Here is a 17,461-nt window from a genome sequence, read left to right as displayed (position 1 = left end):
TGATGAAAAATGGAAAATGTAAAATAGCTTAGGCGTGCAAAAACATGATTAAAACAACCTAAGATCCCTATTGAATAGGGTTTGGGGTTTTAGAGTCATCACTCCACAAAGATAAAAACTGGTAAAAGTTTGCAGTTGATAATGGCAAAGATGTTTGAGAAGACCCTATAGTAAACCTGTGCCCCGGGATAAAATAAGGCTGCTGGGGTGCAGCATGAGCCATAAGGTGTCAGATCTTTCATGTGGGGGCTTATTCACACTGTGTTTAGCTCCATGTTTCTGCACACCGCATTGAGCTGCATGTTTCTGCACACCGCTGCACTTGTATGGTGTGAACAGGGCATTGTTTTCTATGTGCCCCATTTACACCATACATGTGTCAAGATGTGCAGAAAAATGCAGCTCAACAGAAATGGTGTGAACAAACCCTTCCAATTCGCTTAACCAGACATCTGCCACAACAAGTTCTGTGTGAAAATACCCATTTTCTCAAGTTTGCTAATTGCATATGTATTTCACATCTCTCCACCCACGTGATAATGCTTTGGCATGAGGACAGGTTGTGGGGGAAAGGGGGAGAGGGGGGTTGTATAGTGGCACCCTAAGGTGTAAAGGTGCCTACACACCTATCAATTATCGTTCAGAAATCGTCCACGAATGGTCTTTCGATTGATAATCGATGATCAGTTGATGGGAACCCATAGTTTTTTTTTTTCTCTACTCCTGGCCGAATTTGCTCGATCGGTCAGGCTGGAAAAACTTTTTTCGAATCGTATGAAAATCAATGGATTAGTGGCGTTTTCGTACGGAAAACAAAAACGCAACATGAACATTGCAAATGAAAATCAGTTCTGACGATTGACGAAATTCGGTGAGTTATTATTGCTACAAACGATTATTGAAAAGACATTGGTCTGTGTGTGTGAGGGGGTATTAGAGTGGAAATCGAACGAGGGTTCGGTGACGGCATGAAAAAAAATCTACCGATAATTGAAAGGTGTATGGCCAGCTTTCGGCTACATTTACTCTTAGGGGTTTTAGTATCATGTGTTTCACATACATGGTAGTGCATGCAAAATGTATCAAAAATGAACTGCACCCCGAAGCACGAAAAACACAAAAGGTGTAATTGTAGCCTAAAGGTACAATTTGCTGCCTTGTATTGAATGCCATCTTCCAGCAGACTTAGTTTACAATGTTTGATGTAGCACATGTACAGGCTTTTAAGGTTCTATGCTTGGACCATCATAAATGTTTCACAGAATCCTGCCTGTGCCATCATTCTCAATCACACTTGAACATACTGGTAGATGTTGCCTCTCATGCTGCATGCATGCAGACAACCAGCGGTTTCAGATGGAGGTTGGGAATGGTTGAATGGATGCATGAAAAAGTGTTTTAAAAATGTTTGTGGATATCTTACCATTACTCCTGCACTACATGGCCAAAGTATGTGGACACCTGGAGTCTTCAGTGAAGGGTTCTTATTAATGTTGAGCATTCCAACTGATTGTAGGCAACTGTGAACTTCCAATCTTGACACAAAAGGGAAAGGCCCTTTCCTGGTCCAGCATGACTGTGCCCCTGTGCACAAAGCCAGCTCCATAAAGATATGGTCTGATGAGTTTGTCCTGCTGAAATGAAGTGGCTTGTACATAGCCCTGACCTCAACCCTACTGAACAGCTTTGGGATGAACTGGAATGCCAATTGTCAACCAGGCCTTCTCCGGACCTGACCTCACAAACGCTCTTTTGGATAAAGGAGTCTAGTGGATAAGCTTCCCAGAAGAGCGGGGACTATTATATTACAAAGTGTGTGTGTGGGGTCAGGGTAGTCCATATTTTGGAATGGGATGTCTAAAGAGGTCCTGTAGGTGCGATGGCCCCAACAAGTTCATATAGGTGGGTGGTCAGATGTCCACAAACATTTGGCCATATAGTGTATATCAAACAAAGGTTCCCTTTAATCTACCCAACAAATACACACAGCGCTTCACACATACTGTATTCCTAAGGTTTTCAACCTCATAATGAACAACTATAGAAAACAGGTCAAAGATTTCAAGTTATAATGAGATGGTATATGTGATACAATCACAAAAGGTAGCTTCTGCATATCAGTAATGGAAGAGAAATTGATTTGACTGAAAACTTTCATTTGATTTGATGTTATTCTTATTCATGATGCAGAGATAAATTACTGATATGCTTTTGTGATGTTCTGCTGAAAAACACAGAACAATAAGACACATGTTGTGTGAGGGAGAAAAATAAAATAAAAATCAAGGTTCTGACTGCTCCCAGACAAATAAAAGATCAGAACTGTGAAGGACTTCTGGTCGTTTCAGAAGTAGCTCTGGGGTGAGCTTTAGCTACAAGTAAAAGACAAACAATCTGGGAAGTGCCAGAATCAATAAGTGTTAGATCCAGGCGTTCAAGTGTTCAGAGTCAATAAAGCAAGCAATGTCTGATAACAGCATGTCCAAGCAAAAAAAAAAAACCTCTACATACCACTTGATTCTCTGGATCCAGCCAGTAATAAGCAATAATCCCCTCTTATCTCAGTGTGTAGAACTGTAGAGATTGACAGTCAATCTAAGGACACATCAAGCCATAATCTCATCTAATAAAGGACATTCAGCAATCTATTATGAAATATTCCCTCAAGTAATCCTACTTCCTGGTTGGCAAGAACGGTCCACGTATCATGCGTGAGCTCTATGTGCCAAGACCATCATACTCTGCTCCTATGAAAATGACTGGCTGGGTACACTTCCCAGTATGGAATACCACAGTTCCCAGCAGAAGTGGTCTGTCCACTAAAAACTGGGTGGGATTTGTAGTGTGTGCCAAGTCCCTACTGTATCCATTGTTCATGGTTTTACTTACAAGGCTTTATCTTTGTCAGTCCACTTACCACTGGAACTTGATTTTTAGTAGATGCTGGCTAGCTGAAACACGTACTGGCCTCTTTTACCTCTTGGCACTGTAGCAGCAAGATTTTTGTCTTTTCATGGGTACTATAAAAAAAGATGTGCCATACTGTTGGATTTTATTGAGATTTGAGAAGAAAAAGCAAAACCTCGATGCAGCAAGGGAAGCAAGCATCCCAGGTAGTGGTGAGTCTAGGACAAAGACAAGAGCTCTGCTCATAAGAAACTAGCGGCGTGTGAACTATCCAGAATCTGCCAAAAAGTAGCAAAAAAATATGTCCTAGCCAACTGTTTGATCAAAGAAGTTTCACTTACATGGGTCAAAACGGAAAGGATGAAAGACTGTATTGCTAATCTTAAACACATTGGGAGGAATTTATCATAGCAATTGCGAGTGTTTGAACTTGCATGGAATATATTTGACATGCTTTGTTGCAGATTCATAAATGAGATTAAATAGACTCCAGGAAAGAATCTTAACTGTTGCTTCTTGAAGAAGTGAGTATCCGATTGCCTTATGGGGTCAGGATGGAATTTGTTTCCCCTGGTGGAGCACATTGAACCATGCTTTATAGGGGGTTTGTTTGCCTTCCTCTGGATCAACAGTGGGTAACTGTGGGCATAGCGTTCTGTTTTAGGTTTTTTTTTCTCATCTCTATAGGTTGAACTCGATGGACTTTTTCAGACAGCTGCAGGACAAGGGCAGATGTATACAGTTGTGAACTTTCACAAAACACGTGCAATCGGGAAAATAGTGCAAGCTCTGGTCAAAACGGGTGCACATGTTAAAAGGAGCGGCTAAACAGATTTGCACATAAAACAAAATGATCTAAGCGGCTAAAACAGTTACAACTGCTTTGATAAATTTCCCTCATTAGGGGGGAATTTATCAAAACAGGAGAAGACAAAATCTGGAGCAGTGGCCCAGGGCCACCAATCAACTTCTCTCTTCAGTTACGATTTGAAAATCAAAGAGAGAAGCGGATTGGTTGCCATGCACACCTGCTACAGATGTAGTCTGCTCCAGTTTTGATAAATTCCCCTCAGTGCGTTTCAAAAAAATATCAACCCAAAAGCATTAATTTTATCTTGTGTCAAGGACTTTTCCCAAAAGGGGTTTGATGGGAAAGTGATATTCCAAAAATGGACAATTGGACGTAAGATGATACCAACATAACAAAACGTGTAACACTGAGTAATTCACTTAGAGGAACTTAAAGAACAATATCAGTCACCAGTTTAAATCTTAAAGGATGTTACCTGCTACAGAAGAGGTACTGTAAACTCGTCTCTCCGGCAGCCCATATAACCTACCTTTAACCTTCACATCCTCGATCAGATTATTCAGCATTCAGCACTTCTGGAAATGTTGAATGCCTGTGTCCTTCACCGTGTGCTGTGGTTCCATCCTCTGACTACTACATCACCATAGAAAAATGGCAGAGTAAGGGTTGAAGGATGGAATTACAGCTTTTGAAGGGGGACAATGGCATCCGACACCCCCAAAGGTGTTGAATACTGAAAAGTTTTACCAAGGTTGCAGCGCTAGAATATAAGAGAAGTAAGAGACACAGGCTGTTGGAGAGGCGAGTCTAATACCTCTTCTATTGCAGGGAACAGCGATTAAGATTTTTAGTTTTTTGTTTGGCAACTGACAGTGTTGCTTTAAAAGGGATCAATACATTATTTGGAAAGTGGATTAGCTCACAGATATGAAAACTAAAGCTGTTGTTACTGTACTCGAGAGAACAGAAGAATGTCCATATGCCAATATAGTAAGACAAATATACAATGTAACAGTAAAAAAACACAGTAGCAGTCATGCTGGCACACCAGAACAAAGATGGCACTTGTAAAAGGCACTGCTGGGTATTTTCATTCAGGATCACCATTGTAACAAGGCACAAAATTGTTGTTTGCTCCTGAATCAGTGCTGTAAACCAGAGCTGTCTCTTTTAACTTCCCACCAATGAACTATTTTGGCAAAACATGTAAGTAAACATTTGTATCATAAGGAAATCTAAAATAAATAGAGGAATGGTTAAATATGTAATGCCTTGGTTTGGATACAAGTCCCAATATTGTTATCAAGTCTAGTTTTAAAACCCAACTGCAGCCAAAACTATTTATTTTCTATATACGTTTTTACTGCTGCCTGTGTCCTCATTGCGGAGGTGCAGCCAAACCTCTTGTCCCAGTGTCACAAGGACAGGACATCTCTCTAATGGAGACCAAGGCAGCAATGATAGCACATTTAATTAGTAGAGTCTGGAGGTGTTAGAACATCTGTCAGGTTTATATTTCTTTCTGTGTCTTCCTGGCCCTGTGACATCTCAACCCTTTCATTTCTTTTTGAGGTCTCACAGGGACAGTAAGTGATGAGAAACCTCCAAAATGAGAACATAGACAGCAATACAACTTGACAGATGTTCTGATGCATATCCTCCCTATTGACAGCCAAAAAAAATGGCTAGGGTTGGACTTAAATAAGCATGCTACTCAGAAATGCTGGATAGTAATACTATTTGTAAGAAAAGGGATACAATGGCTGTGCCTAACCTAACCTTCCTCAAGCCCATCAGAGTAATCTTCTGCAATACAGCCACTGTCAAAATGATGTCTCGTTTAGCCTAGGCTTCTGTGGAATTTTTGGAGGAGAGGGTGAAGATGTGGAGATGTCTGTTGAAGAGGTTAAAGAAGGTGATGATGGTGCTACACAAAGAGGTGGGGGTGGTGGAGGGGCCGGTGAAACTGGCCGCCTAACTGCTGGAGTAGATGATCGTGGCGAATTCATCCTGGTGGTTGCCACTTCTGTGCTGGAACGTCGTGAGTCTAACTGGTGTGATTCTGTGTTACGTGCAAGCTCTTGACAGCGTTCCACAAAACTGCCACTGGTGCGGGGAGACGGTGGATCGGAAACTGCAGCGGACGTCTGGCCCTCTGCCCTTAACTGGCAGCTCTGTGTTTTACTGGATCTCATGCTGGATCGAGGGAGGGAGTCTGACTTGTGCAAAGAACTGAAACTCCCAGATATGTGTGGCTGCAAGCTGCACATAGAGGCCCAACCTTCTGTAGAGCGAGTTGATGCAACCTGGGGGCGTTGAGAGGAGCTTAACATAAGTCTGGAGAATCGATCTCGCATGCTGTCACTCAGCTGAGACTGCAAGCTGAAATACAAAAACATAAGAGGGGTTATTGCTGGACTGCTTTCTGAAATCCAAGGAGAAACAAGGCCGGTACCCTCAGCTTAGGTAAAAGACAAAATACAAGTTAAAACTGTTTTTAACTCTATGGAGACACGGTTACTAAATTTAAATATGTTCACGCTGGAACTAAGGAGATTAAGGGGGGACATGATTTTCATGTACAAAATGTTCCATAGTCATAGCAACATTAGCAACAAACTCTTTACGATTAATTCCGTAACAAAGACTAGGAGGCCACCACCTGAAACTGGTAGAAAAAAAATTCAAACACAAGGGGCGGAGGGGGTTCTTCTCAGTTCGCGCGTTTAGGGTCTGGAACTCGTTGCCACAAGCAGTGATTTCAGCTAATAGTGTGGAATCGTTCAAGAAGCTTTTGGACGATTTCCTGAGAAACGGTAATATACAGGGGTACAAGTACTCCTAAAAACGAGATGACTCGGGGATCTTTACACACACACACACACAATAGGTTGGACTTGATGGACATGTGTCTTTATTCAACCTCAAATACTATGTAACTATGGAGCTAAAACCATACACCATGTACAGGTTATGGTGCAAGAATGAAAGTATTTTTTGTAGTAATAGAACCGGTAAACAACTGAAAGCTTTTAGCAAAAAGTTCAACATTGACAGTTATTTTACCATATAAATATTTCTGCACTCCACTGCTAAAGCAAAACTATATTATTTTGACAGTTTTTGAAGTAACTCTGTCACTTTAAAATTAAAAAAGACAAAAATAAAAGGCATGTACAAAATAAAATGAAACGATGTGTGTGTGCACACAAGTGCAGCAGCTTATACTGTCCCATCTACACCAGAATACCCGCTCGTTATGAACAGGCAAAGCTCCAACACATCAGGGTAGATTGCCTGCACCTACACTCTATTGGCTATGTAGCCAGCCCATATTAGTGATAGGCCAACAGGGGAACATGTGGTGTGCAGGAGGGTGCGGGCAAACTCTGAAACTACTCTACAAGTGTCAGAAGGTTTACCTGATTATAATGGCCTAGCATTCAGGCATAGAGGGAGGAATGAATGCTGCTCTTGGTATATACAGATACATCTTGGTGCATGCCTTTTATACTTCTAAGCAGTTCTATTTTTTCTCTTAAAGTGTCAGACTCACTTTAATATGTAAGTGAGGGTGTTGAGGTTATTAATTAGTTAATAGTTTAAATACCTTGTTTATACACACATGTGGGCAGCAATTATCACACGCTAAATTTGCAAGCTTTGCTTCTATCTTTCGTTGTGCGATGGCTGTAAATTTCGTACGATCTGCCCATCCTGGACAGGCAGATCGTACTTGCGATCATCGCAAGCCCTCCCCGCTGAGGGGAGGGCTTGCGATGTTTGCAGTGCTGAGTGGGCAGTGTGCCCGTGCGGCATTAGTCTCCCGACCACACCGCCAACCCGCCGAAAATCATACGATTTTCGGCAGGTTTTCAAGCGCGCTCAGAAGGCGAATGTCGTGCGATCTTACAGTAGAAGTAGTCGCTGCCCATACACATGTCTATTATCGTACGATCGAGGGATCACCCGCGATTATCGTACGATAATCGGCAGGTGTATGGGCACCTTTAGCAGTACTGCACTTCTCCTCATTTCTCAATACATGTCTATGGGTCAGATCTAATCCGACATGAAAACAGCAGGCTCTCAATAAAGTTAACAGAGTTTATCTTTTATTCTGCAGAAAAGCTTGCAGTGCTCCCTGATTTAGATAATCACTGTAGTAAACATCCGTATGACTACTTGAAGAAACATTAACAAATCCGTATATGAAATACATTAATCATAATATGGAACAGCAAATAGGCTGGTGCAGTCATGCTTTGGCCTTCTCCTCCATCTCTACATTTTCATATTGGACACTGAGCCTGCCCTGCACATTTAGGAGATAAGGGGCAGGAGAAGTGAAACCATTCCAGCTTTTTTTTCTGTACACTTTTTCCTTTTGTAAAGCATGTACCTGGCAATTGATGCGCGAGGGTTGGCACTGTGACTGAATGATGTGGCAGGGCTTATTTCAGGGGTGCGGGTCAGAGCCAGGTCACACTGCTCCAGCTGTTCCAGCAGCTCTTTCTGAGTGAGTCCCCCTTGTTCTGCTGCAAAGTAGGAAAACACAGTGTAAATTATAAACCAGTAGAAAATGGCATTGGCTTAGCCAGGTGCAGATTTACAAAGGAGAGTTGGGACGGGATTGTTTACCCAGAGAAGAAACAAGACAGAATCCGTTGATGAATTGGTTACCATTAACACTTTAGATTCCACATAAAAACACTTGGCAGAGCTTCATTAGAGCAAAAGGCCGTTAAGTTCTTTTGGTAAAACAACCACCTTAAACCTATTAGTAACTAAAAACACATACAAACGGGCAACTAAACAAAAGGGAATGGGATGCTAGGCATGAACTTGATGTCCCAAAAAATGTTCAGGCACGGGGCTAGTAAGGGGAGAAGACAGACTTGGCCAAACGAGCATTCCGAATCAAACCAAGAACACAAAATCAAGCACCCACTTACCACCCGTCTCCCCTTTGTTTACCACCTCCATAGCAGTAGTCAGATCCCACATTTGAAGGCAGCCACTGGCATGGCCAGTGAAGAGGTAGCGCCGTGGGCGAGAGCCTATACGGCTTGATCCATCACATTCATGAACTGTGAAGGAGGTAATGGGGGTTCCATCCACAGAGCGAACTTCACAGATTCTGAAATGAATACAAAAAAGGTAGTAGATATTAAACTGCATGAGACGAGATCACTGAAGATATTTTTTTTTTAATATATTTTAAAATATTTTATTTGTTTAGGCAGCAAAATACATTTCTGTTGGTACAAGGAATCACCAGGCATGACAAAGACAATGACTCTCACCTCTTCCCAGTGGAAGACAAGCGGGCATAAACAATGTTAGAATCCGGAACCACTCTTTGGATGAAGACCTGTTGATCATCTCTCTCTCCAAAGGGCCCTGAAGAGAAAGGCAGGAAGATCAATGTAAGGGACCCAAAGATAAAACTGCATGGCAAGACATCCAAACAAACACAGTTAGGTCACTTTAGGGCTCATTTTAAAAACTTACCAATATCATTCCCAGCACTGCAGCCAGCATGCCCATCAATATCTTCTAGAGCAAGGATTTTAAATGATGCTAGAGGAGTGGATCCAGGCTGGGTGGAGATCATACCACGGAAGCGAGTGACGGTCCAGGTGCGCACATGGTTGTTATCTGCACAAACTAAATGACAGACAAAACACAGAGCTTAAAACTGCGGATATACTGCCAGAAAACATAACTTAAAGCATCATATGAAAGTTTGTTTAATAAGGGAACAAAAAGCCTTACAGCTTTAGGGGTGTATAGAACTGCAGGGTTAGTTGACACAGTGTAAATATTGCCTACTGACAAGTCCTCTTTTGCGGAGATAGAACACGTTCAAGGACCAATTTACAAAGTTGACAAGCCAAGATAAGGATCTTCATTTTCAAATAAGTCACACAGAGTCCACTGAGATTTGAGAATTACAGTCATATGACTAAAATAAAGATCATTATCCTTGCATTGAAGGTTTGTTAATTCGGCCTATAATATCTTGTGCCTACCATCTACTTTGCCTGTGCTGCCAACATATCAAAATGTTTTCTCACCAACATGAACATGAATATTGAGAGACAGCACATGTAAAACAGATTACGTTTAAAGTGTATGTGATCAGTCTGGCAGTTTAAAATTGGAAGGCTTTCAAAAATTGGGGAAAGATGGGAACAAATAATTATTGTTTTCCCAGCATGCACGGTGTTCAGCATTTCAATGGACAAATGTTTGACTAATAGAGGTTAACAGGCAGAGCAAAGAAATATTGCAGAGAGTTCCCGCTTACAACTTCAAGTATCTCCAAAGAGTGAAAACCCTCCATTTGAGGTCAGTGCCCCATAAAATTCAGTGCAAGGACTAGTTTCCTGCGGTGGCAAGGGAAACTGCCTAAGAGAAGGGGCCCATATTGGAGGATCAACTACTTAAAGGGAAAGGGATAGATAAAAGGTCAGCTGTGTTTCCAATGAATATATGAGAAATGATTATATATTGATCATAGAGTATTTGTGCAAAGGATCAATATAACACTGATTGCACATAATACACAAGTTTGCACCATATTCAAGGCAGCAGTAGTTAAGCAGTTGAGCAATTAGACTGAGACATATAAGAAACGTTTAGAAGATGTTAAGGTGCACATATAACAATCAGGCACCAAGGTGGCTATGTGGTTAGCAACCTTCCAGTACAGGTGTGCGAAGTGTGATACTATCTGCATGTTCTTCCCGTGTTTGCTGGGTGCCCAGTTTACTTTCATAACCCAAAAACACAGGTAAATTACAGAAGTTAAGAGGTGTCAGAGTAAATTATATCTACATGTGGAATAAAGGCTTGCCAATCCACTTTGCTTTCATTACTATGCCAAGAAAATCCATTTGCTAGACACAATAGGGCAATTATCATAAACATACATTGGCTTGATGGCACTTGAGGAAGAGACATATAACACTCATTACCTGAGATCAGGTGTCTTTCCGACAGCATTATTTTGGTCACAGAACTACGGTGAACTGTGAATGTCTGGAATAGCTGAGGACCAGACCCAACAGTCTCTGGATGCTGAACAATAACTCTTACAACACCAGAACTTGTTCCATAGGCTATCTCGATCCAGTTACCACTGTCACCTAAAGAAAGAAGACAGTTGAGTAAATTGTGGAATGTAAAAACACCTCTTCCTATTAGACAGGACTGAGAAATTCTAAACAGACACATATATTTCTGGGATGAGAGAGCGAACAAGTCTGTTCCGAAGGGAAACATTTCTGTGCTCGGTGTCGGGAAAGGGCTCTTACTTGTTTTGGGTGTGAGGTAGACACTAAGTGCAGTGATGGCATCTTCAGATGGATCACGGTAAAGCTCCGTAACAAGCAAGTCATTGTCCTTCATGCGCAGGGGAAATTTCTGGACATCTGCAAAAAAACAAACAAAAAAAATAATTAGGGAAGACATTTAGGGAAACATCAGAAACAGAGAACTTAGGAAAAAAAAGAACCAAGCTTCAGCAGAGAATATTCCTCAGGCCAAGGGTACTAAGGAAATAAACAAGAGCGTGTTCTGCCTCTGCACATACTTGAACGATCATATACAATATGCTTCACGCCATTATCAAACCCTGCAGCGAGCACTAAAGTGATATGTCACCAAATATCCAAAGATAACCTATTAATACTGTGCCGTGCTAAACATAATTGCATGATATTCATCTCCTTTCAGCAGATGAATGCAGTAATTTACAGAGACCTGGCTGTCTGTTACACGTACCTACATAGTAGATGGATCCATTGTTACAACCCAGTAGCAGGAAGGAGCCAGCTGTATCATAGCTGTTGATCGGCACTACATCTTGGATCTGCCAGAAGATAGAATATTGAGTGTCAAGTAAGGAAAAGGGGTACGTTTTCACTTAGGTTTGGATAACAATGTGCTCAGAAACACAAGGAAAAAACTTTTGTTACTGCTATTATGGCAATTCCATCAGTTTCCCAGTTTGAAAGTATGGCACTGTATTTATTATTCTGCCCACATACTTCTTGTTCTTAAAGTGACATTAAACCCTCAGATTTTTTAACATAAAACAATACTGTAATGTGTGCCTTAGCCCTCGTTCACACCTGAACGTTTTGTAGCGCGTTCTACGCTCGACGAACGCTCAAAAAATATAAATCCCATTGTAGTCAAGGGTCTCGTTCCCACCTTGGCGTATTTCCGCCCGTCCCTAACGCGCTACAAAGCGGCCCACGCCTGAAAAGGTACAGGTACTACTTTGGGCCGTTTTGTTGCGCGTTTCCATTGGGATACAGCCAAGTAGCCTTCGGAAACGTGCGTCGGTCGCACGACTTTACCGCGAATCGCGGTAAAAAAACATGAGTTGATTACCTGATAACTCTGTTTCCAGGAATCTTCCAGGACAGCCATCGAGATATAGGCTCCGCCTGCCTGCAACAGGAAACACATCAACCACATTAAATAAATAGACTCCTCCTTCCATCCCAAGTCAGTAACCTCTAGGACCGAAGGCTACCCTGAAGAAATATCCTTACCACAAAATATTATCTTCTAGCACACTCTAAACACAGTCAAGCCCTCTTCAATTCCTTCTATTAAACCACTTCCCCCTCCAATACTCCTTTAGGCACTATGGCTCCTCACTAATTCCCAGGCATTACCTCAACTGCAACCTCTGTTTTGGGCTAATTTGTATCTCCTTCACTAATCAGGATCTCTCATGAGCTTTCTTGTTCTTTTTACTCCCTTCAACATGCCGTTCTGTATACAACAAGCCTTAAATCTCACCATAACAGACAAACATATAATCTGTCTCTGGATTGTAATATTGTTTAGCTCTCACTCGTACTGTGCCTAGTTTTACTGTAACAATATTGGTTCACATTGTTTCTATATCTTATTATTCTACCCTTTTACAGGGCCACAGGAGATGATGGCGATGCCCGGAACAGCTCTAATCTAAGCATCTTCCTTAAAAACATCTACGTAAGGCTGGATATGAACAAGCAGATGTCTACCTGGAAGCTATGGGCAGGAAGCCACCTGCTTAACTTTTCAAGCACTGGAACAAGCTGATTGACAGTAAGTGTATCACACGTCCTTTTCTCATCTAAAGAATTAACATCTTTCCAGATGCACCAGAAACTATCCAGCAAATTGGATAACACCATCTGTATAATGAGCATTTCTGATGGATGATCATTATCACCTATACTTGATTGGCCCAAACCTCATTCAAACACTTCACTGGGCTGCCTAATTGGCTAGCCTAAGAATCCTAAATTATATTGCTTTTTAAAGTGTATATCCACTTTCGAAGCCAAATTGGGATAACACCTTTTTTGTATTTGTTACATGTCCCCATTCACATAGCATAAGCTAAAAAATGCTTCTTGTAGTTTAAATAGCTTTTACTTGGTATAGGGTTTTAAGGGTTAAAATGTATTTGTATCTCTAGGAGGGGCGGTGAGGGGGTCTCGTCCATTCAGAGGTGGCTTGCCCATTGTATGTTAATGAAACGTATCACATAAACACAATCCTGAAATTTCAGTCCCAAGACCTTCCATTAGGACAGACCATTGTGAAATGGCTAAGAAAAACCTGGAATCAGCCATCTTGCCTGATTTAACCAAACATCTAAAAGGTAAGACATTTTCTTTAAAGTTGTGATTTCTTATGCTGTGTGAATAGGAACACATAATGAACATATAGAGGGGTTTTCTCAAATTTGACTGCAAAAGTGTAAATACACTTTAAAGTAGAACTATGATTTTCACTCATCCTCATAGTTAGAGCTGATGTGTGACATTGAAACGGTCACACGTTGGCTTAATTGATCGGGAAGTGAGCGAACACATACGTCGCTCGCTCACTTCCCGATCATCTCCCTGCAGAGAGCGATGACTGTCAATCACCGCTCCCTGCAGGGATTCCCTCCCCTCCAGAGCTGACTGGAGGGATGGACAGGGGAGGTGGCTGGCACAGCTGGCTCTGCCTCTAGATAGGCAGAGCCGCTGTCAATCAGCTAGCTGGGTGGATCTCGAAGGTACAGTATGGCCGGGGTCCGTCCCGGCTGCGGCGCTCTCAGTATATGGCAAGCTATATCTCGCTATATACTGTGCTTTTGGTCAGGGGAGGACGTTACTATATATCCTCCCGTGACCCTTAAGATAACTATGGGATAAAAAAGGTTACCCCATAGTTCTTTTTTAAGCTGAAAGCAATGGCAGGAGTATACATGGATAAGTAATACAAATGTACAGATAAAAACAGGGTTCATCTTGTAGAACAGAGAGAAAAAAACATTGTACATATCTTACCTGCCAGTGTTTGGTCACAGCATTCCACACCCCAATTTTTCCAGTGTGGCTTGTGGCTATTAACTGATTGCCCACAAAAAACAAAGCTTCCGCTGGCACCCCAAGGGTAAACACTCCTGCAAAATATTATAGATGACATTACCAAGCAAATATCATAATAAATCTTTTAAAAGCTGCCACTGCTGCTTTAGGCCTTGTTCACACCAAATGCAGAGCAGATCTGCATGAGTTTCTGCACACGCAGTGCAGTGGGTTGTGCCGCGTTTTTGAAGCGTTCTTGGCCATTTTTGGTAACACAAAAAATAAAAATACATTTTTTAGTTTAAAATGGGCTTTCAGTGCGTTCCAGGGCATTTTTGATGCGTTCCAGAGCAGGTAAAATAGGGCCTGCTGCAGTTTTTTTTACCTGCTCTGGAACGGAGCCCTGCGATGTGAACTGGAGCTAAAAATACCATTGGAATACATTGGACGCAGTTTTGCTCCGGTCTGTAACTGCTCTGCTCTTGGAACGAGCTTGGCGCGAACAAGGCCTTAGGCTTCCATTCCCCACCTAGTATTTGTAAGCCTCTCCCAGCCACTTCTATATGGATTTGTTTTCATGATGATCTCACCTATTTCACTTCCAGTACCATCACCAGGGATGGCCCACAGAATGATCTCAGTGCAAGAGGAGACGGCCAGCATCTTATCATGGTCACCCAGCGATCCTCCGACAGTCTTGGCATTAAGAGCCACTCGTTCAATCACCCAGTCAAGACAGGGGCTTGTGAAAATCAGCTGCCAGCCAGAGGTCTCCTTCATTCTGTAGAGAGAAAAAAAATGCATGAAAGTAGTAATGAGAAAGGACTGTGGGCAGAATTCCTGTGCTCGGCTTACATTGTATCAAGTCCATTCACTCAAGGGCAGACAGATTTCAGCCAGCAGCTAGGGCAGTCATGTGGGTATACATTTGTGGGCATATGATGATCAGGAAGATTTCTAGCAACTAATTTATGCTAATAAGCTTTCATATGCAGGTAAAGTACATAGTTATTTGAGGTTGAATAAAGACATTTGTCCATCAAGTCCAACCTATTGTGTCCCCGTGTTGTACTGGCCTGAATTTGCAATAAGTACATGCTGCAGCTTGTACCTAGATGTGTAACCTAAAGTGTATAATTAAAAAGTATTATGGAAGTATAGATGTCTTTTACCAAACTTGCACTTCCCACTTTTTTCTAGTGCATAGTCTAAAAATGTACACTTCTAGAATATTTTGGGCTTATACAGAGTACTGTGGAACACATCTCTCTTAATAAACTAAATGCTGAAATCCACAAGTTAATTTCAGACTTGTAAAAAGATGGCAAACTCTCCCACACAATCCTCATTCATATTGTTGTGAAATTGTAATTCACTCGATATGGGCTACAAGAGTCACTTTCACTGAAACATAACAGTCTAGTAAAATCTGAAAAAGTAACTAAAATTCACCATTTTATTCGGCACAACCGTGCTTTATATATGACAAGTCAGGACAGACAGAGGCCTTCATTGATGTCTTATAGATACCTGTAACAGACAATGAATTGAGCAAAAGCCACTGCAATCCAGTTATGATGTCCGCAGATGATCCTCACCATCCCTGGGTCACTGGGCGTTCCTAAGTGGAAAGAAGTTAAAGCTCACATTATCTATGTGGAGTATGCCAATGCCACAGATATTATCACTGTAGACTCCTGTTCCAGAGTCTTCTCACAATGTATAACACCATCGCTTGAATTAACATGTCATGCGACCTTACCCACGTACTTCATTCTGTAATACCAATTCATATCACCATATAAAAAAAAGAAGAGACTTACTGCTAACTATATTTCAAAGACGTCTTCCAGGACAGCACATGAGTTATTTAGGTTGCTTTACTAAAGGCAAATTGGCTGTCCTCTTTGCAAGGAAAATTTCCCTTACTTTAGTGAGTTTGGTGAAAATTCACTTTGCAAAGGATACCCAGAGAGCAGCCTATTTGTTCTTAGTAGATCCATCCCACTGTGTTTCCTCCATCTGGAGGAGATGCATTGCTAACCTGCTGGAAGAAACTCTTGGGGTGCTGGGCCCAGACCTCATCCTGCTGGTAAAAAAAAAAGGGACATGGGGAAAGGATGGATGAGAGCCTCGCTATTAAGGAAGGGGAGGCAAAAGGGGGTAGGTGGAAGATTGCAGATGAGAATTCTGAGCGGATTCCCCTTGCACTAGGTTCCAAGCGATGCTTCTCATCTGGACGGAGGAAAAAATAACTGTCCTGGAAGACTTTTATTTAAAGAATATATATATTTAAAGAATATATTTAAAGAATATATATAAAGAATCTTTTTAAATCTCATGTATACAACCCAAATTGTTACCATGTATTGTCATGTCTACTTGCTAACATCCAAGTAGTATGCATAGATATGGCCATAGATTGAAATAAAAAAATCCTACATATAATATGCCACTGGACATGTGTACCCTCCCATTTAGAGTTAGCGATACCTTTTAGCATGTGTATAATACAGACCTCCTGAAATCCCATAATTTCTATCTTCTAAAAAGCGCCCCAGGATCCCAGCACCCCCCAGGTTGGGGGGCATTGTGTTACTCCTTCGTACAGGAGCCCGCTCACTCCCTCCACCTCTAGAGCCGACCTGCAGCCCAGAAACACTGTGACGATTCCTTCTTTTAGCCGGAAACACTAGAAATAAAAAATGGATACTTCAGCAATGGAAAGCGAGACCTTTAAAGGAAAAAGTACACATTTTCTTCATAAATTAAGTTAATTAAATATTTAAAATATGCAAAGGCATTCATTGGGATAGCTACTCCTAGCACCAGACAATAACAATGACATCAACATGGTAATGAGTCAATCCCCCCTGGAACCAGTGCATAATAAAGACACTATGATAATGGGTCAGTTCCTTTTAGGAACCTGAATGTATTATTTGCAGTGACATAAGAAGAGATCAGTCAATCACGTGCCAGCAAACAGTAATAGCAACAGTCTGGAAATAAACATTTGAGAGGTGAAAACATTTCTGCAGCTTCCAGGATCTCTTACCTGGGGGTGGGAGGTATCCATTAAACAGCACGCTGCCGCATGAAGAGCGTTCCAACTCCTCACACAGCTGTAAGCGTCTCACTGAAATAAAAAGAGGAACCGTTGGTTATCATGCTATGGCACATGGAACAAACAGAAAGAAAAGTAATGTTACCTAGTGGAGTAATGCCATAAAACTCAGCCTCATGTAACAGAAGGGAGCTGTTCACACCTCTACAAGACAGTAAAAAACACACAGGCTGTGAGTGACAGGAAGAGACAGACAAGCTTATTTATATCACAGAAATCACTGCGCTGGGAATGCGTGCC

The 17,461-nt window shown here is 41.6% G+C and overlaps 1 protein-coding gene across 1 annotated transcript; it reads right to left on the bottom strand.

The window, feature by feature from the left end:
• Window positions 1-5,486: 5,486 nt before the first annotated feature.
• LOC108794081 (SH3KBP1-binding protein 1-like) lies at window positions 5,487-17,391 on the bottom strand (the record flags this gene model as incomplete). The annotated part of the gene is made up of 14 exons (XM_018565060.1): window positions 5,487-6,100; window positions 8,121-8,256; window positions 8,674-8,858; window positions 9,025-9,121; window positions 9,233-9,388; window positions 10,702-10,872; window positions 11,041-11,157; window positions 11,510-11,597; window positions 14,074-14,189; window positions 14,685-14,875; window positions 15,625-15,715; window positions 16,613-16,786; window positions 17,153-17,233; window positions 17,307-17,391. Coding segments are annotated over 14 exons (2,247 nt in total), but the record flags the coding sequence as incomplete, so codon positions are not given.
• Window positions 17,392-17,461: the final 70 nt, after the last annotated feature.

This window comes from Nanorana parkeri, unplaced genomic scaffold (assembly GCF_000935625.1).
Source record: "Nanorana parkeri isolate BGI_ZX_2015 unplaced genomic scaffold, ASM93562v1 scaffold810, whole genome shotgun sequence".
NCBI classification, from domain to species: Eukaryota; Metazoa; Chordata; class Amphibia; order Anura; family Dicroglossidae; genus Nanorana; species Nanorana parkeri.
The sequence above is the reverse complement of the archived record's forward strand: the minus strand, read 5'-3'. Positions and strand labels throughout refer to the sequence as shown.